The sequence below is a fragment of the Gopherus flavomarginatus genome, chromosome 7 (genome assembly GCF_025201925.1).
Source record: "Gopherus flavomarginatus isolate rGopFla2 chromosome 7, rGopFla2.mat.asm, whole genome shotgun sequence".
In the NCBI taxonomy this organism is placed as follows: domain Eukaryota; kingdom Metazoa; phylum Chordata; order Testudines; family Testudinidae; genus Gopherus; species Gopherus flavomarginatus.
Genome location: NC_066623.1, coordinates 114,228,991 through 114,250,321, shown reverse-complemented (window position 1 = coordinate 114,250,321; position 21,331 = coordinate 114,228,991). Strand labels below are relative to the sequence as shown.

The 21,331-nt window shown below is 44.0% G+C and overlaps 1 protein-coding gene across 2 annotated transcripts in view; it reads right to left on the bottom strand.

The window, feature by feature from the left end:
* Window positions 1–20,257, bottom strand: part of KIF2C (kinesin family member 2C) — a 53,231-nt gene extending 32,974 nt beyond the window's left edge. Inside the window, exons 1-9 of one of the 2 annotated variants that reach the window (XM_050961134.1) lie at window positions 19,993–20,257; window positions 15,313–15,407; window positions 12,320–12,427; window positions 11,951–11,999; window positions 9,386–9,433; window positions 8,175–8,297; window positions 4,538–4,651; window positions 2,890–2,990; window positions 550–645 (exon numbers count right to left, since the gene is read on the bottom strand). In XM_050961134.1, the coding sequence (XP_050817091.1) occupies window positions 550–645; window positions 2,890–2,990; window positions 4,538–4,651; window positions 8,175–8,297; window positions 9,386–9,433; window positions 11,951–11,999; window positions 12,320–12,427; window positions 15,313–15,407; window positions 19,993–20,056 (798 nt within the window). In that variant the 5' untranslated portion in view covers window positions 20,057–20,257. The remainder of the gene's footprint in view (window positions 1–549; window positions 646–2,889; window positions 2,991–4,537; window positions 4,652–8,174; window positions 8,298–9,385; window positions 9,434–11,950; window positions 12,000–12,319; window positions 12,428–15,312; window positions 15,408–19,992) is intronic. The other variant, XM_050961135.1, reaches the window with a different exon arrangement.
* Window positions 20,258–21,331: the final 1,074 nt, after the last annotated feature.

The window sequence follows — 21,331 nt, the reverse complement described above, 5'->3', positions numbered from 1 at the left end:
TGGCTGAGCTGAGCCAGAAGAGGTATTAAAGAATTTGTGGACTGACCAAATCCCTGTTCTGTAGTTTGGTGGCATTTACATCACCACTTTGTTTTCGGCCTCCTCATGTTAGAGGCACTTGACCAATATATCAAGAGTTTGGAACACGGGCTGACAGCTAGCAAGCTACATTTTACTTCTCCTGACTCAAGTTTTGTCACCAGCAGATCAGAGTAATATTTTTCTGAGGGTAGAATGATACTTCAATTATTCTAGCATTTAATGTAGTCTTAACTCTAGTGGTGGCAGTTTCCTCCACTACATTCACAGCTTGCTCTGCTGATCTACTTTGAAGTTACTCCTAATATTTAACTTGCATTTTCCATGTTGCAGTGTGAACTCAATACTAAGCCATGATGTAGCGCTGTTCCTGCTTATCCATACCTAAGGTATTTCTGGTTATGTCTTCAATAGTGACTACCTAAGCACTAGTGTTCAATGAGGGGGCGAGGGGAAGAAATCACAGGCAATATTGGTATGTTGCAGTCAAGGATTCCAATATTTACTTACTGGGTCATTCATAGATATTGGCTGGCAGTCTAAAGTAGCTCTGAATTCTTTGATCATCCGTGCAAACTCCCAGTTTGGACAGCTGCTATCGAATTCCTGCAGGGCAAAGACAGGCATTAGTGTACTTTATCTGATGCAGCTAAAGAGCTCAGTATATTGTTACTCTGTCCTCATGCGGCAAAGACATGTGAAAGACTCTGGATCTAGTAATAACCTGATGGAATGATTAGGACTCCAACTTCATTTTGCTTGTAAGGGGAAATCTTCCTATACGGCAGGAGGGACAGAGCTGAAGGAGTTTTCAGTACTCATTTTAACTGCTGATAAGCACACCTCCTCTCCACCCAGCCATTGCCTTCTCCCACCAGAAACAAAACAAAACACATTGTCAAACAGATAGTTAAGGGTTAATAGAACAGGAGTACTTCATGTCTCTTTTGACTGTAAAGGGTTAACAAGTTCAGTGAGCCTGGCTGTCACCTGACCAGAGGACCAATCAGGGGACAGGATACTTTCAAATCTTGAGGGAGGAAAGTTTGTGTGTGCTGTTAGTGTTTGGTGGTTGTTCTCTCTGGGTTCTGAGAGTGACCAGATGTGCAACCAGGTTTCTCTCCAATCTCTCTGATACAGTCTCTTATATGTCCAGAATAGTAAGTACTAGGTGACAAGGCGAGTTAGGCTTATGTTTGTTTTCTTTATTTGCAAATGTGTATTTGGCTGGAAGGAGTTCAAATTTGTATTTTGCTGAAAGGACTTTAATTTGTACTTGTATACTTAGGCTGGGAGGGTATTCCCAGTGTCTATAGCTGAAAGACCCTGTAACATATTCCATCTTAAATTTACAAAGAAAGAAAAACAGTAAAAATTTTCTTTAATTAAAAGCTTTTCTTGTTTAAGAACCTGATTGTTTTTTTATTCTGGTGAGACCCCAGGGGACTGGGTCTGGATTCACCAGGAAATTGGTGGGGAGAAAGGAGGGAAGGGGGAGAGAAAGGTTAATTTTCTCTCTGTGTTAGGATTACTTACTCTCTTAGGGACAGTCTGGGAGGGGGAAGAGAGAAGGAGGGGGGAAGGTGGATTTTCCTCTCTGTTTTAAGATTCAAGGAGTTTGAATCACAGTAATCTTCCAGGGTAACCCAGGGAGGGGAAGCCTGGGAGAGGCAATGGTGAGGGAAAGGGTTTACTTTGCTTGTGTTAAGATCCAGAGGGACTGGATCTTGGGGGTCCCCAGGCAAGGTTTTGGGGGGACCAGAGTGTACCAGGCACTGGAATTCCTGGTTGGTGGCAGCGCTACAAGTACTAAGCTGGTAATTGAGCTTAGAGGAATTCATGCTGGTACCACATCTTTTGGACGCTAAGGTTCAGAGTGGGGAATTATACCATGACACGTATTTCTCCATTTGTACCCCAATTTTACTCTCCATAGTACCAAATCTGTGTGCTGTGTCTGCACTGCAGCACCTCAGTCACGCTGGGAAGTTTACACTGACTGCCATACTGATGAGTTTCAAGACTTGATAATGCAGAACAGTAAGAAGAGCATTAAGTTTTAAGCATGGTAAATTCCTCTGGGAGCAATGTGGAGCCAAGACAGGCAGGGAGCATGCCTTAGCCCTGCCACATTTTTAATACCTAAAACCTCCCTGTTTGCCTTCAGTATCCGGGAGATAGAGCCTGATTCCAGGAGACTCCTGGCGAAACCAGAAGGGTTGAACCCTAGCTGATCAGCAGGGCCAGCAGCCCTGGACATGATTCTGCTCCCTCCCCCAAGCGCATCCCGTATCTGCTCCTCCCCCTCCCTCCCAGCACCTCCTGCACACCAGGGAACAGTTGTTCCCCGGTGTGTAGGAGGTGCTGGGAGAGAGGAGAAGGAGTTGATCAGTGGAGCCAGCAGAACCTTCGAAGTACCCTCAGGGACCCCCAGGGGTCCACAGGCCCCAGTCTGAAAAATGCCAGTCTGGATAATACTTGGTTCTGTCTCGGTGCAGGGAGCTGGACTAGACGACCTACCAAGGTCCCCCTCCAGTTCTGTGATTCAGAAATGTCACCTGCAACTGAAAGAGCAAGTCTGGGGTTTAAAAGCCTTCAACTGCAGGAACAGCTACCCAGGAGACCCTTAAACAAATTCAGCCTAGAGAGATCAAACAGGTTCTGTTTACATCCTCATGCATGAGGCTTTAAAACAAAATCCACACGGAGTGTAAACTGAGACCAAACACTGGGCACACAAGTCCAGAATGTGTTTTAGTTTGACCACTATAACACACTATCCTATAGTGTTCTTTCTTATCCAAGTTTATTCTGCAGAACCAAGAATTATTCCTTGATCAAATACTGCACCTGTGCCCGTTTTGTTCTGATCTCACTTATCTGGGCTCTCTTCTCTTCCCTCTTGCTTTTCATTTTCTCCATCTCTTTCACAATATTAGATTTCCTCCGAACTGGAAAGACAGACATTTACATCACTTTTATGTGAAGTTGTTACCACAAACAAGTTTCTTTTAAGCAGAATAATTTATCTACACCCTCCCCCTGCCCACAGACATACAAAACCCTCTTCTGTACAAACTGGGATACCATGACCTAGAGTCTGGTTCTGGAGAGGAGCGTTCTTAATTAGCTGTGTCCAGGGGTTGACACAATCCAGGTACAGACACCACAAGAGTCTGAATCCCAAGGAGTTAGCAACTGAATCATCTGGTTTTGTATACAAGGTTGTTAATAAATATATCAAGTAAGGTCTCATGAAAGCTTGTAGTGTTCTGAACTTGACGGTCATTAGGCGATGTTTATACAGATTGTGGTTATGAATCTATATACACAGAGTATTGTGCTCATACACTGTACCACAATTTCAAATACACTTCACAGCAGGCAGGGGCTCCTATCAAGCCAGGTGTTACACAAAATCAAACAAAAGCGATGATCCATAATAAAGCCCAGGAAGAGACACACAGAACCATTACAGTTAATGGGAAGACACTGAGGTGCCCCAGCTATCAAGCAGAGAGGGAATTCCCCATACTCTGAATAACCACAATCTGAGAGAAAGAAAAAAGGCTGTAAACCCTTTTAAAAAAGGAAGGGATTTGAGGACAAAGGCTTCAGAAACTGAGGGGCAGCCTCTATGCAGGAAGCAGTCCATGAAACACTGGATCCCCTCTGCAACAGGGAGTATGATGGAAAACTGCTAATACAGTTACCCATTGTATCAGAACAAAGGGAATTTATCCAATATAGATGTGTAAAGCCTGAAGTTGTGTCTATATGTTTATTTTGCGTAACTTGTGTTTGCCTTTCCTTATTAGTTCATCTGTGATTTTTCTATTAAAATGAACTTTATTTTTACCTCAAGCATGTCTCTGCTGTGCAATCTGTGTGAAGTGTGCATGCCAAAGTGAACTGATGACTGGGGGCTGTTCACACCTTTAGGTGGGCGGTGACAAGCAGAGAGGAAGTCAGAGTGCCCGGCATTTACAGAACTTACAGTAGACTTGAGACTGGAAGGGCTGTTGGGGTCACCCAACAATGAGTAACTAGGCTGGTGGAAGCCAGGGGAAAACTTTATGCTTGTGGGCTGGCTACTAGTGTCAGGGCTCCAAGCCATAGCAGCACAGCATTAAGGCACCGCCAGCTAAAAGGTAGGAAGTCACCTTACTGGTATTGGTGATTCCCCCACAATAAAAATTACAGTGACCAGTGGTGTCTTCACAGAGCATAGCTACCAGCTACTGAAACTAGTTGGAAAGCCATTGTATTGCTACTCTGGGGTTGAGCCAGTCCTTCCAAGCAGATCTATTTGTATACCAAAACTGTACTGTATTTAAAATTTAAAGTCATCAGGATGTTTGCTTTGCCTGCTAAGCCACATTCCAGGAAGTCATATCAAACCTATGAGCATATGGGAAAACAATCTTAACCGACATTGCTTAGAGATGCAATGCTGGTTAATGAGCCAGCCAGTCCTCAGACAAGAGTCCTTATTTACCTGGATTTGCTGAAGAGCTGCTTCTGATAGATGGATGTTCTTCTAGAACTTCATGTACATTTGTCAGTAAGGGTTCTGTAGCACAATGTGGCCTGGTAGTTCGGGCTCGGCCAGCTGTTGAAAGGAAGCAGGTCAGTGGAAGAGTATCTGTTAGACCTCAGAAGTGAGAGAGAACAGCCTTCTGATCTGTAGGGCCCCAAGACAACAGAGGGTGGGGAGGGAGAGAAATCAAGCCATGAGTTGCCCTGCTCTCCAATTCTATGGCAGGTGAGGGAGACAGGGCTAACCCATGAGGTACAGCACTTGCATGGGATGCAGGCACCCACTGGCCACTTCACAGTAAATTTAGTATAAAAAACTGCCAATCCAATAATAGTTCACAATTTGTAAGTGTTTCCTTTAATAAGCCAACATATAACACTATTAGGATAATGCAGAACTTAATTCTCATTTGTGTGCACTAACGCCAATTATATGATCACATCTTTGCATGTATTTGATTCAAGATAAAGTTACTGAAATACTTGACTAGGGAACTGAAGATTACTGCAATGAAGATATCTATGCACTGTACCTTATCTTCTGCATTTCCTATCTTGATTACTTACCTGTACAGCCGTAACATTGTATTCAGATAGATTTTTTGCACTATTTTCTTAAAGTCAAGGTTTGCCCAGTGTCAGAATTGCAGGCCAAGTACATATTTCCACATAATGTTATTTAAACGCATAAAGTGTGCAAGGGTTTGTTTTGGGGTTTTTGTTTGTTTGTTTTTTTTATGTGAGGCACAAGTGCTTCTCACCCCATACCAACCTCTCCTCTACCAGAAAGAGGTCTTTAAGAGATTTAAGCAGCATAAACTCATGTAAAGGATTAAATATGAGACACAAAATGGGTGAGGTAATATCTTTTAATGGACCAACTTCTGTCGGCAAAAGAGACATTGCCTCACCCACCATGTCTCTCTCAAGTCTTAAAGTAACTTATGGATGCTTGAGTAGCCCTAGGACCTGATCTTGCTCCCACTGAAGTAGATGAGGACACTTTGCCATTTATTTCAATGAGAATAGGGTAGGACCTTTAGATTCTCTCTTAAAAAGAAGATTTTGGGAAGATACAAAAAAGTGCTGGCTAGGGGGAAAAGTGTCTATTAAGAGAAAACTGGCAAGAGCTGTAGGCTCAAGACTCCCTCAGTTACGCACACCACAGTTTAGGACGAGTTGTCTTGATTTAAAGTGTGAATAACTTTAGCAGTTTTATTAATTTTCTCCCCTCAAGCTTGACTCATACTAGAGGTCTGAGATTTAAATGAAATCAAGTTTCAAGATCTATGCAGTATCTTCAGCCTTGGCTAAGTTTTTTCAATTTATAGATCTCATTGATACAAGTCTGAAGAGTAGGGCATTTGCCTACTATAAGCAGTGTAACTTTAAAGCAAACTAGTTGAGAACTGTGCTTAAGAAAATGCTTTGCAGCTGCATAACGATGCAAGTCTAGCCTTAAAAAGTTATACATGCTGTTTCAGAGCCACAGGATCTGTGCTATGCCCCAGCTTTTTTATGCAGTCCCTTGGAGGAACCCCTTCAATGTACCAGACCAGCAAGGGGTCCAATGCTTCCACAACTGAGCCTCTGGGCTCCAGCACTCTTGTTTCACAACATGAACTCTGCCCAGGGAGTCTAACTGGGGAAGACTCCTGTTCAGAGACTTTTTGCTCTCTTCAGGGATCAATGAACCTCGGCATGTATTTGCAGTGACACCAAAGCAGAGTAGGGTTTATTAGTCAACTGGAACACAGCATTGGGAAGTCCTTTGGTTACCATACAGAAGCAAAGGTTAAGACAGTCCATACTGGCCAAGCCAGAGCTCCCATACTGGTTTCCTCTCTCTGGTTATGCCTACAGTACAAGCGCTACAGCAGCACAGCTGCAGCTACACTGCTGTAGTGCAGACACTTACTGCTGTGATTACAGGGTTTTTTCCTGTGCTGCAGTAAATCCACTACGCCTCCCCACCCCAAGAAGCAGTAACTAGGTTGACCAAAAAATTTTTTCGTTGACCAAGCTGTGTCTACAGTGGTCGGTAGGTTGACCTAATACAGAGCACAGGGTGCAAAATTTCACAGCCCTGAGCAACATAGTTATATCAGCGTAAGTTTTAGATGTAGAACATTGGCCTACTAAACCCAGGTTGTGAGTTCAATCCTTGAGGGAGCCATTTAGGGATCTGGGGCAAAAATTGGGGATTGGTCCTGCTTTGAGCAGGGGGTTGGGCTAGATACCTCTTAAGGTCCCTTCCAACCCTGATATTCTGGGATTCTATCCCAGGTGAGCTCCTGGGTCTCTTCAAAGGCCAACCCTTACTCTAGCCTCCTGTCATCACAGGACACTGCCTTGTTCCTGCAGACTCATGCTGAGTTCACATGTTCTGCCTGCCAGAGTTTCCTGTGGACAGTTGTCAATTGTTCAGTTGTTGGGGTTCTCACTGCCCTTCTGGATCCTCCACTGATTGAGTTGTTTCAGTCAGACCTTTAACCACTCATTCATTTCACCCCAGACTTGTGTGATACAATGCACCTCATGTTACCTGCTCTGCCCCAAGTGCAGATTTAACCTTTCAGTGTCTGTGCATAGCAATGCAAAGCACACAGAGGGAAACTGAGGCACACATAGGACTCCAATTACTAGTTCCAATATTTGTCACACATGTGTAACAGGCAATTTACAAAAATAAAAAAATTTTAAAAATTTAAAAAAAAAATCAATTTTTACACTTAGACTACTTTTTCAACGCCACAGTCCAAAGTCTCCATGGAACAGACTGAGTTTTAACAAACCTCTCTAAAGTTCAGGGACCATCATGAAAGCCAATATGGAACATGCATCACACACACTTTTGCTGTATGGTGTAGGAAAATTAACAGTAGTAGCTACCAATAAAGCATTAAGTTTGCATTTCCAAAAGAACAAAGCAGGACTCAAATTCTTTCCTTACCCAATAGGTGTAAATAAATGTGACTGTACCTGTAACCAATACTGATGTAGAATTTGAAGTACTTTAGTTACATTCAAATACATCCATATCCCCAATTAATGGAATCTGTCAACCTAGTACAGCTCAGAGGCAATCCAGCTTTTTTTGTCCCCAAATATGATCCCTATCATTAGTTATCCTTGCTAAGCCTTTCAGATAAGATATAAAATGCACTATTAACAGCTCTTTTAGCAAGAGTAGGGCCATTAACCCTGTCATTCAAACCAAATTGCCATGTGGGTAAAAATACACTTTGCACTTCCAAGAGAGCAGATATTTCACTTACCATCCTAGCCTTACGTATGCTATTGTGCACTGTTAAACAGATGTGAGATTCACCCCAAGACATACATGTGGTGGATTAAGTGATTTTTTCAACATCAGCAGAATTTCTAAAGTGATTTGAGATCCCTCTTAATTAGAAGCTTTATGTAAAATGCACAATCACCGACCTATTGTGCTCTCTTCCCTTCTCTGTTTAAAAGGGGAAGAGATTTTGGTCAGCTCTTTCTGCTTCTATAGTTTGCACACCCATGAGATAAGCATTTTGAAACACATAAGACGTTCAGTTTAATCACGTTTTACTGGGCTTGTCGCCACTCACCAGGCACTGTTGAATGGTTTCTTGTTTGTGTAGACGTGGAGGGATCCACCTCCATCTCATTATCTTGGAGGCTGCCCTGGGATTCTGTGATGACAGACATCTTGGTAGAACGGCTACGTAATACTTAGGAAACAAAGAATTCAAGGTCAGTATTGAGCACTGACAACAGCAGGTGAGATTCTTCAAAAAAAGGTCAGTGTGCTCATGAAAGTACAGAACAGTAAGGAGAGCAGCCTGTTTTAAAAGATACCATTCACAGCAGGCGCTCAGAACCTTTAGAGACGTTTAGAGTGAGGCAGGGTGCTAGAAAGGTATCAGTTTGGTGAAGAATGTCCTTGAAAAATGCCCCTAGTGCAAGATAAATAGTGCAACTGCAAATCTGGAGTGAAATGGATTCCTTTTCCTACTCCACTTTAATTAAAAAGAAAATTAGGATTCATTAATTTATGCTGAGGTTCCTGAACTACCATTCTTGAAAGGGACCAGAAGGCTCATATTCATGCTCCTGGTTACTGGATCAACTCATCTTGACGAAGGTATTGTAAATCCAGTGACTATTTGACAGGAAGGTCAGTCTCAATCCACACATCACAAAACTGGCACATTGATTAAAGTCTCTGTGGAGACTTCCAAAGACAGCATAGCGTGGAGACAGCTTCTTTGTCATCACTGTCTCTCCAGGTGAGGGGTGAGGAGGTATCATGCCCATCACCATGGCACCTAAGAACAGTTAGAGCCAGTGTGGAAACTTCCACCAATGCTAAATTCACTAAAAGCTATGATTACAGCATGTGTCTAATAAAAGCTGCACTCTCAAGGTATACCATGCAAGCTGCAAGGGAATTAATCTCTTAGCAGTCACACATTTAGGTATCTATTACTTTAAGATAGTGGCCAGCTTCTTACAGCCTTGGAAATTCTTTTAGAGCTTTTATGCCAAGTATCACCCATTCAAATAGTTTAAAATAGGCCTTTTTGTGTGAAGAAAGCAAGTCTCACACGAAAAATTAGGAGTGCAATATAAAAATTAGATCTATCACCACCTCTAGCAATGGTAGGAATTTATCCAGAATACAGCAATGAGCATTGTCATGTGAAGACAAGATTTCCATTGCACAGCAAATGTTTCTTAGAATTGTGGATAAAGCCTGTGCACAGGAGTTGTAATTGTGCCCATGGAGCTCAGTGCAGGTCACACCAGAATTCTTTACCTGGTTGCTGCTGCTCAGGCGCAGACACATTAGGTGTCACCGTTGCCACTTTAGGAAAAAAAAGAATTGTACTTTCATTATGCTCGGAGATGGAATTAAATGCTATGTCCTCTGTGAAGTGTAACAATTTCCAAACCTGAGCTCCCCAGAAACACCCTCAGTGCCTCCAGCACTCTGATCACTTCATTACGGAAAGCAGCGGCATGCAGTATGTTGACACCACTGCTCCCTAACAGGACAGAATACCATACTTCAGAAGACTAGCAAGATTAATTTAGGCAGAGCCGGTTTTACAATTAACTTTGAAAAAGTTGCCATTTATTTTTGCTTCCCTCAGGCGCAGATACAATAGTACACATTACATACTGATGGAGACTTTCCGCTTCCTTTCATGTGCTCAGCCTAAGAGGTTTGCAGGACCTGAAAATGTTGAACTTTCTAACCAATGTAATCCAGAACTCAGAATAGGAGGATATTGTTCCCTGCTGCTGTAGCATAGATGTTTAGTAAAAGGGAACACAGATTACTTTGCTTTCCTGCTGGATTCGGAGCTGGTCTCTCTTTATGCACAAAGACAGTGGTTCTCAATCTTTCCAGACTACTGTACCCTCTTCCAGGAGCCTGATTTGTTGTGCATCCCCCCCTCCCCCCAAGTTTCACCTCACTTAAACTACTTACTTACAATTTGAGCAAAAAATTGCTTGTTCTCATTTTTATCAGATATTTATAAAATAAATCAAATTAAATATAAAATATATTTACATTTCAGTGTCTAGTATATAAAGCAGGGGTCAGCAACTTTTGGAAAGTGGTGCCAAATCTTCATTAATTTAAGGTTTCGTGAGCCAGACCGGCAGCCAGAACCCCAGACTGGCAGCAGGTTGAGCTGCTCAGCCTGATGCTGTCCCAGGTTCCATCCAACCAGCCCGGCAGTGGGCTGAGCGGGGCCGGCAGCCAGGACCCCAGCTGGCAAGGTGCCAATGGCTGGGACCCCAGACTCGCAGCAAGCTGAGTGGCTCATCCCGCTGCTGGTCTGGGGTTCCGTAATCCAGGCCAGCAGCGAGCTGAGCAGGGCCGGCAGCCAGGATCCCAGCTGGCAGCAGCATGCCACTAAAAGTCAGCCCGCATGCCGCAGACTGCCCATCCCTGATGTAGAGCAATATAAACAGTCATTGTCTGTATGAAATTTTAAATGTATACTGACTTCTCTAGTGCTTTTTAATGCAGTCTGTTGTAAAACTAGGCAAATGTCTAGATGAGTTGATGTACCCCTTGGAAGACCTCTAAGTACCTGGTTGAGAACTATTGCACTAAAACCCTGGGACAATAGCCAGGCAACATGCACTGCAGATTCAGTTACATTGTATGCTTCAGAGTTACAACAGTGACCTCTAGGGAGTGCATTGCTCATCTGGCAGTGACTGGCTGGTTAAGAGCACTTGATTGGTCAGCTAGCCATTCACTACCAGGGAGTGACCAGCCCAGAGACAATCACTACTTAACTCCTAGTACAATTTCCAGTCTACCAGTTTTATGGAAAGTTCCCTGGATTAGTGACAGGGATGTGCATTTGTCAGTTCGGGATGCCTGAGCTGTTGCCATCAGCTCTGCCACTCCCTGCAAAAAGGTTTGTATTGCCTTCCATCTCCAGCATCACACAGAGAACCAAAAGAAAAAGAGAGTTCAGAAAGCCAGTTGCAGCTGAGGTGGAAGCCTCTGGTTCCAGAACTTAGCACTACTGTAATGGACAGGACAAATGGTAGCAAGCAGGAAGCTTGCTGCACTTCTGGAGGGAAGGAAGGCAGAGCCAATGTGGCAGGGGGCAAGGAGAACATAGCACGTGATGCTAATAAATTCTATGGAGAGCTAGTCACATTTGTGACCATTAGCATTGACATGGCAAACTGCACACGCTCTAGTAATCTTCTTTCCTCAAACTAACAAAAAGTCCCAAGAAATAAATTAGTCAACTACAGTCTGAAAGTTGCAGTTAGATATGGAGAGGGAACTATTTCCCAGCTAGCCCCATACCTGCCAGCCCAGGGAGAATAATCTCTTATGGACCCCATCTTCCCTTGCAACACACCAATCCTCAACTAGCTTTGTTCAAAATCTTTTATTCTGTTGATACAAGAACCATTGACCCTATTCTGGAGCCTCTCTATGCACTCACTTTCCATTGGATTATGAAATTTGCAAAGTGGAATTTACTAGTATTAGTTGTAGTAAGAATTCCCCTGAAGCCTGTAGAACTATACAATTTAGAAGAGAAAACAAAAACAAAACACTGTTATAACCAACTTGCCAGCTCAAACACATAAAAGCAGCCTGCTGGCAGTAGGCCTGTATTAGGGTACCCAAGGAAGGAACCCTCCAAGACGTAGAAAAACCTCAGAATGCCTTATAACTATGATTTAAGACTCAAATTTCAATAAGGAACCAGCATAAAGTACAGTTGCTTAATTAGTACATTTTGTAGCAATATGTTGCCTAAATTAGAGTAAATCTCCAGCATAATTTATTTTTGTCTTATGACTATAGACAAGAATTAAGAGTTATTTTTACCTTCTCGTGGAGCAGGAATTTTTGAAAGGGTTGTTCTACGTTTTTGTTTCTGCAAAAAGTTAAAAAGCCATTGCAGTAAGTATCTGAAGCATCTACCATGCTCTTTACATTATATAATTAAGATATGGTAACAAATACAAGAATGTGCCTGTTTTTATAAAAACAGCATAGGAAGCCCCCAAGAATCCAAATGGAACAAAACATGCATACCCAGAGACCTCAAAGTTTAAAATAAAGATAAATGAAAGAATCAGAGCAGTTTTAAAAATAATCTGTAATTATTTTGCAATGTTATTTATGATCCGACATGCTGCTGTTTGAATTTTAGTACCATTCCAAGAGAGTCTTAAGAGTTTAAGGATCACATACCTGTACAGTTACATTCTCCTGCAGAGGCAGGTTCTCTTTCGCATCAGAAGCAGACGGAATTTCTTCTAAAATCTCTGGATTTATTGTTATCACATCTTCAATCTCAATCTACAAAAGGCAAAGACAAGATTTAGATAGATAATTTCTGTTCTAACTTCAATGGAAGACAATAGCTTGACATAAACCTTAAATAAAGACAACCAACTTATAAGCCATTAATTTGTTTGATGTGGAAAATTAGGGTTGCCTTGATTAGTAATTTAGTATTTTAAATTCCACTTGAGCAGTCTAATCTGACTATAATAGAAATCTGCTAGTTAGACCATCTACCACTGTCTGCCAGCCACCACTCAGTTCCGCAGGAGCCATTGCTAATGTTTTCAGAAGCACCCAAAGCACATTTGCCACCGTTTTAATCTCTTGTGGCTAATCTTAGTAAAGCTCTCAATCACTCCATGATTTCTGCTCTAGGAGAGCATTAAGAGTTTACAATATAGTCGTGCTTATTGAAATAATTTTTCAAAAACTACTCACACTGAGGTAAATGAAGCATTCAGCATTTAAACCAAAACAATTAAATTCATCTGCATTTTCCCATATTCACCCTCCTGCTATTTGCAAGTGGGAGTAAATAAGTGATTTTACCTCAACCTCCAAACTCCTGGTTTACCCTGTAGTGAAATCATAATCCTTTATCTACAACATTCTGCAGCTCTGGGAAAGTGTGATGTCACAAATGTGTTGGGGGGGGCACACGCAGTAATGAGGAGTAGGGCTGTGAAGGAGAAAACAGGCACAAACTGAGCCTCTCCCCCTTATTTTTACTGTGTAAAGATAAACCTATAAAACAGAGAGTTTGTACGCCACAGAGTTGTGTAATTATCACTTCATCCTCCACCGAAACTAAGGCGCCTTTGATATTGAAATAACTTTCTTGTGCAGAATAGGTGCTAAGTTTTATATATAAAATATTAACCTTTTAGTGGGTTTAGTAAAAAACGTTATTTAATCCTCTGTAAAATGAGCAAAAATACAATATTAACTGTTCTCATACAAAAGAGTTGAAGTATTCACCAGATTTTTAAAACAGATTTATAGGATACGTGAATATCTCTCCAAGTATTATGGAAATCCAAGACAATCATCATCAAGTTTACTCACTTCTAAGTAAGATCTTGTTAAATGACAGTCCCTCAAATTCACTTGGGCTTTGACAGTCATGGTTTCTTCCTGTTACGATAGCAGATCACTTTGGAGGTTCCGCAAGTAAAAAACCTAGGCCCCCACGATACTTGTGCAACCTCACTGATCTTATGCTCATGGGTTTGCACTGGTAGAGCTCAAACTAATTTGCCTACAAAACCTTTATCAATGGTGATTATGCATGACATAGCATACCCAGCTTCAATGTCAGAGCACCACCTCATCTTTCAGATCTACCTCTAGCTGCCGGTACATATTCAGACTAGCATAGATCTGATAAGAGTTTTAAGTCTCAGAAAATGCAATTAGTAGTTGGACTCTGGCCCAAAGCTCACGGCTAATTCCCCATCTGTTGCAAAGACATCTGGGATCTTGTGAGCAAACTCCTCACTATAAACATACACTAAGTTTCAGAGAAAGCAAAAGTTTCCCCGAGTGTAAATAAAATAAGCAGAACTAAAGAAAGGAATGTGGCAAATTGTGCGAGCTGGGAGGAGACTTACAAAATCAGATTCCAAAACAATGGGAAACAAGGGAAAACCCTTTTCTACAGCCAACAGAGTGGGAAGATGTCCAGCAGAATATTAGAAATATCTCCAGTTCTTTCTCAGCTTGTCTTTCAAAGACAATGGAGATATTTTATTGGATCACCAAGTTTAAGTATGGTTTTAATGCATAACTGGGTAGGGGATGCCCAAAGTATCCAACTAATCTCACATTTTGCCATATGTTAGGGAATTCTTCCAGAAAATTTTTAAGAGATTAAAAGTGCTGAATACCAATATAGAGCTGCCAAGGTTGCGTAAGCCGGGACTTTGTTAAAAGCATGACAGTACAGTACTAATGAAGAAGTCATAACTCATCACTTATGAGTCATAAAACAAGGTTATGCATATAAATACAGAAGCATTTCGTTTTATTCTGAATCAACTATTCTTACTAGAAAAAAACAATGCTATCAGAGGCACTGTGTGTCAGCAATACTATTGTAATAATTATTTGTGATTAGTTGGATTATAGGGGTCCAGTTTACAGCAATGAGGGGTTTTCACAGCTTTCCTACTCTCAAACTAAAGAGCCAAAGACAAAAACGGCCCAAAATAAAGGATTTGTAAGAACAGACTTAGTTTTTGTAAGGCCAATAAAATCTTAATTTTCATGGGAACGTAATGCAACAGATAAACCTTCATCTGCAGCATTTCCAAACCAAATATTACAACTTTTATGCATTTTAATCTGAAGAGTTGGAAGAGGTTTAAAAAAATTAAAATGTTAAGAAAAAGTGAACGGTACACAGTTAAGCACTGAAGTTTCTGGTTATCAGGAAATAACATACAGATTATTGAGGGTGCAAAATTTGGTTTAAGATCGGGTGGCATAAGGAATACATAATCTGCAATATCCCCGAATGGAGGTAAGAGGTTGATGGGTCGAAGTACAGACATTGAGATACGAGGGTATGATGTTCATACAGTGGCTATGTTCGGGTGTGGAGTATAACAAGTGGATAGGATGATGAGGATGGATTGACCCTCATTTGTACTACAAGCAAAAAGTGAACTGCCCAAGCTGTTCTCCTTGTCCTAGGTGACAAATACTAAGATTATATTTTTAACCCTCAGTTTAATGAGCCACAGAATTCTATGAAACATGTAAGAAAACTGGCTTTAAGCCCAGAGGATCTTTATTTAATAGAGTCATGGATTTCAGCCCCATGCTTTATAACTATGCAATCAAAGTTGCTGCTTTTCTCCAGATTGAGTGAGCATGGGGACACCTCTCACGCTTACCTCTTTTCCTTTGGTTGATTCTCCTTCTGACCATTCTACCGAGACAGACAGCCTTTCAACGTTTACAGTCTTTATAACTGCACTGTGAATTAAGCCTAAGGATTAAAGATAAATTCACATTTCATCAGGTCATTCAACACAACGTGCTTAACTTTTGCTGAAGAGAACAAGTCCCCATTCAGCTCTGTAATACCCAATTCAAGATTGGAAAGCTAGTTTTTCAGAGAGGAATTTGCCAGTATTCTGCATCCAAAGCTATGAGCCATTGTTAAAATCTGGGAATGGCCTTCATACTATAAATATTGGACAAACATTCAAGACACAAAAAAAAGCAATGAAGCTATTAACTCTGCTGTCAGCCAGCAATTTCCTCACAGTACCAATACCCTTGAGGACACAGCTGCCCAAAGGAAATTAAGCTATTATTGTCCCTTTGCTGTGGCACTAAGGACAACACCTTTTCTGGCAGGGATGTGATGTGCTATTTTTACAGCCCAAACACTGAAAGACTTCTGACTTACTTAGCTTATTTTGGCAGCACTTTGTATATGTTTTCCCATTTATATGGGTTTTCCTACACAGCAACCAAGGAAGATGAAAAAAAATTTAGAAGTGGAAAAAACAGTCCCATCAAAAAGAAAACCACACACAAGATTGCCTGGGGGAGTTCAAGGGTCTGTTTAGGACCCAAAAACCACTTTTTAAATTGCACTGAAATCTGCTACACTCCATGTTTACAGTATCCCCTCATTTTCAATCTCCTTTGGAAAGGACAGAGTCTCATATGCCTTGTGTCACTGGAAAGATTTCATCAATAACGGAAAGGAAAAAAGCCAAGTCTGTAACAAGACCAGTCCCCTAGAGGGCATCACAAGCAGCAAGTCCCACGGAGGCAACTAAAGGCAAGAGTGAGCATATAAGTATGGCCATACTGGGTCAGACTAATGGCCCATGTCACCCAGTATTCTGTTTCCAACACTGGCCAGTACCAGATGCTTCAGAGGGAAAAAGCACACATTGGGGGAGGGGAGCATGCACAGATCCATAGTGAATATGACAGACCTATTTCAACATAGAGCTCCGACAACCCCACTGCATATCCAGTGATGACAGGGCAGGGGAGAAAGGGACTTGTCCCCACTGCAGCCCAGAGGCCCAGGGTGGATGGGGGCTCTCCTCCGTCCCCCTCACCCCCAACAGAGAGGCTGCTTCCCGAAGGTGGAGCATGCTAAGGAATGGTAGAAGGAGAAATAGCAGAATAAAGACAATGGACTTCAAGAAGGTAGACTTTAGCAAACTCTGAGAACTAGTACATAGGATCATATGGGAAGCGAGTCTTAGGAGAAAAAAAAAAAAAAGAGTTCAAGAGTTGTCAGTTTTAAATAGAACCATTATTAAGGGCACAAAAGCAAACTATTTGAATGCACAGGAAAGATAGGAAGTACGAGAAGAGACCATCCTGGCTTAACCAGGAGGAGATTTTTTTTTAATGGCCTGAAACTCAAAGTGTCAAAGGTAGAAGAAAGTAGGAGGGATGTAAATACTGGTTAGAAAGTTGAAGTTACTTTGTTTAACTAGTAAACTGTTAACCAAGGTAGATGGGGGGACATGGTGGGGGCTGGGGCCAATCCAGTCAGGACTGAGATCCAGCCGACTCAGCAGCCGACACCTGGCAGGGGTCTCGCTGGCATGGGGGCTGGGGCTGCTCCCGCTGGGCCGAGGCGGGGCCACCGGGGTTAATGGTTAACGTTTTACAGCCCTGAAAAGTAGATCAAATTACAAAGGATGAATATAAAACAAAAACCACAAGCATGTAGGGACAAAGTTAGAAAAGACAGCGCACAAAATAGATTAAACTAGCTAGGGACATACAGGGTGACAAGAAAACATTTTACAAATACACTAGAAGCAAGAGAAATACCCAGGCCAGAGTAGGCCTGTTACGCAATAAGGATGGAAAGACAACAGAAAATGCAGCAATGGCCAAATTATTAAATGTCTTTTTTGTTTCAGTCTTCACCAGAAAGATTAGAAGTGATCGGACGACTAACATAGTTAACATTAGTGTACGTGGATTAGGAGCAGAGGTTAAAACAGGTGAAGAACAAGTTAAGAATTAAGGTATGTCTGCACTTAAAATACTACAGTATAGATGCTACCTATGGAAATGAGAGGAGTCTCCTGTTGACATACGTAATCCACCTCTGAGAGACAGTAGCTAGGGCAACAGAAAAATTTTTCAGTTGACCTAGCACCCTCTACACCAGGAACTATGCTGCTCAGGGGTGTGGATTTTTCACACCCCTGAGACATCATTACACAGTCCTAATTTCCTATTCTAGACCACGCCTTACTTAGGCAAGTTAGATGTCTGAGTCAGCAGGCCCTGACAGAATACACCCTAGAACAGGGGTCCCCAAAGCAGTGCCCGCGGGCACCATGGGGGGCATCTTAAGTGCACCTGCGTCCTGGCAGGTGGTCGAGCAGCCCCCAAAATGCCACCCAGTTTTGGTGGCGACGCCTCTCGATGACGCCACTTGCTGCTGACAAGCAGCGTCATTGAGAGGCGTCACCACCGAAATTCAGCGGCATTTCGGCGGATGCTTGACCGCCGCCACGGTCCTTCATCTGGCGCCCGCCAGACGAAAAGGTTGGGGACCATTGCCCTAGAATATTTTAAGGAACTGGCTGAAGAGATCCCTGAGCCATTAACAATTATCTTTGAGAATTTGTGGAGGAAGAGAGAGATCCCAGAGCACTGGAAAAGGGCAAATATAGTACCCATCAAAAAAAGAGGACTAAGGATAACCCATGGAATTATAGAGCAGTCATCTTAACTTCGGTACCTGGAAAAATAATGGCACAAACAACAAATTGTAAGCACCTAGAAGATAAGGTAATAAGTAATAGTCAATACAGATTTGGCAAGAAAACAAATCAAGTCAAACCAACCTAATACAGGAACTCCTCACTTAAAGTCCTCCTGGTTAACGTTGTTTCGATGCTAAATTCCTGATCAATTAGGGAACATGCTAGTTCAAGTTGCGAAATGCTCCCTTCTAACATTGTTTGCAGGAAGAGCAGCCCATTGCAGCTAGCTGGTGGGTGGTTGGAACTAGGGTGGACCAGCTCCCCCCTCCCCCAAGTTCGCTGTGCAGCATCTGTCCCTCCCCCCGCTGCCACATGCTGCTCCTGCCCTCTGCCTTGAAGCTACTCCCAGAGACTCCTGCTTGCTGTACAGGGGGGGAGGGGGGAAAAGGGGGGCTAATGTCAGGGTGTCTCCCCTTCCCCCCTGCTCCTGCACCTCACTTACCCCATCTTCCATACAGCAGAGGGGACTCCCAATGGAGGGAGGGAGCTTCTAGGCAGTAGCTGCCATCTCAGTAAGCTGATTTAATAAACAAGGCAGTGTACTTAAGCCTGGGGTCAGCTACTTAACGGGGAAATGCGCATTTTTTCTCTCACACAGGTTGTGTCTATCTGTCTGTCTGCTCTCCTTTTCTGCTGCCTTGTAGAGTGTTGAGGGAGTTAACCCTTGAGGGCTCAGTCAATTGCTAGTTCATTTAGTGGTAAGGCATTCCCTGGGAAATATCCCACCCTCTGACTCCTCCACCTCAACCAAGCTTCACAACCATCATTGCTGCGTACCAGTATTGTTTGTTGAAAACTTATACTATATGTATATCTTGTCTGGTGAAAAAATTCCTTGGAACTTAACCCTCTCATTTACATTAATTTTTATAGGGCAATTGGATTCGCTTAGCATCATTTTGCCTTTTCCAGGAACATAACTAGAACATTAAGCGAGGAGTGCCTGTATCCTCCTTTAGGAGAGTAACAAGCCTTGTGGAGGCTATGAGGCAGCAGTAGATGTCATCTCTCTCAACTTTAGTAAGGCTTTTGATACTGTCTTATGTGACCCTCTCATAATCAAACTCAGGAAACAGATCCTAGACGAACCTGCTCTAAGGTTGGAAAGCCATGCTCACAGGTAGTTATCAATGGCTCTCAGTCAAGCTGGAAGGGGATACTGAGTGAGGACCTGCAGGGATCTGGTTCTATTAAAAACTTTCATAAACAACTTGGATAACAGCCTAGAGCTACATTTGTACAAAGTTTGCAGTGATACCAAGCTGGGAGGGGCTGCATCAGAACGACCTTGAGGAGCTAGGAGACGTTCTGAAATAGACAGGATGACATTCCGCAGGACACAGCCAGGTGCCCCTAGGGAGGGGCTCGTCGCACAAGCACAGACGGGGAAAGCACTGCCCAGGAGGGAGCGCCGCCGACAGCACCTGGGGTGAATGGGGGACCAGACTAAAGGAGAGTCAGGAATGGGATGTTGGGGGGGCCGCACAAGCACAGGACCGGCCCCCTCCCCGCGCCGCGGCAGCGCGACCCGAGCAGGCCCGGGGAGCAGTTCCCCTCCTCCGCTCGGCGCTGACCCGCCCGAGCCCCGCGCGCTGCAGAACGCCCGGCGGGGGAAGCGCGCTCCGAGCAGGGACCCGCTGTTCCCGTGTCCCCTCAGGCCAGGACAAGCCGCGAACGGGCGGGGGGGCGGGGCAGGGACGGGCCCAGGGCTCTGCCGGCAGGGGAGCTTAGGGCCCCCTCGCCGAAGGGGGCGGTACGGAAAGCGGCGGGGGTCAGTCCTGTCAGACCCCCCCACCCCCCCGCACTCACCGTTGCTCCGCTGAATCTTAATAAGCCGGCCGGGCTGGAGGCGGCTGCGGACCGCGGAGTCCATCGCGCTGGGAGGCGGGGGGGTCCTCGGGGCCGCTAGAAAAGGGGAGGCGTGAAGGGGTCTGTGGGCCCAGCGGTACCGCGTCCAATCAGCAGCTGGGAATGGCGGCCCCCCGCAACCGCCGCCGATTTAAACTCCGCGCGCCGGCGTGCCGCAGGGCCTACCGGGAAACGCGGCCTCGGAACCACAACGCCCAGCATGCTGCGCGTGCACAGGGAACTCCATCTCCCAGCATGCCGTGGGACTCCGGCCTAGCGCACCTACTGGGAACTACCACTCCCATCATGCCGCGGGCCCCTCTCTCAGAGCGAAGCGGGGCCTCTACGCGCGGTGCACGCTGGGAGATGTATTTCGTTTGGGGCGGCTACACCTGGTGCTGCCACGCCAGGCAGGGTTCCCCTTCTGTCAGGGTTCTCGGGCCTGCAGGCGAGGGGCAACCGGGGCGGGGGGAAATGGAGGAGAAAAGGTAATTACTGTAAACAAGCAAAAAGAGAAATCCTTCCCCAGCAGTTTTTAACTCTAAAAGAGGAGAAGCCAGAGACGCCACAAAGTCCTCTTTGGAGAGCTGGCAGCATGTCCAGCCCCATCTGGATTTGAGTCACCAGAACAAACGCCTCTGCAAGACACTGCCAGAGGAATGACGGGGATGGGACACTCATGGAGCTGGTCCCAGCATTGAGTCAGAGCAAAGGAACTCCAGCAGAAGTATCTGAACCCAAGCAACAACTCATGCCTAACTCCTCATTCTGGGACACTGCTAGCCCTGCATGTCTCGCCACTTTTCCAACATCACCACGCAAACGTGAGTCCAGATACGTCTTTCAGCGTTACTCCAGTTACACTAACGACGGACCTCAAGTCAGAAAAGAACCATCCCCTCCCCCCAGACTTCAGACCTCAGGCCCCGCTGTGACTTGCACCAATCGTCCCACCTCATTAGTACAGATGGATAGTGCAGGTGCACACTGATACCCACTGCATGGAGTGAGGTCTTTGTGGGTGTTGGGCCAAAACCAAAGCAATTTATTTAACTGAGGACATTGTGATGTGACCCCCGTGGTCTCTGGAGTCGGATCGGGAACTGGAGCTCCACTGCGGCTTTAGAGGAATGAAACCCAGTCCCCATTATCCCTGCAAAATGGACCCATGTTCCAGACCAGTAACAAGCCCTGGCAGGTAGAGAAGCCCATTTACCATAAAAAGCTGGAACAAAGTCTCTCCTGTTGCCTTCCTCACATGCTCCTTCACAATGGGAAATGTCTGGACAAAATACTGCAA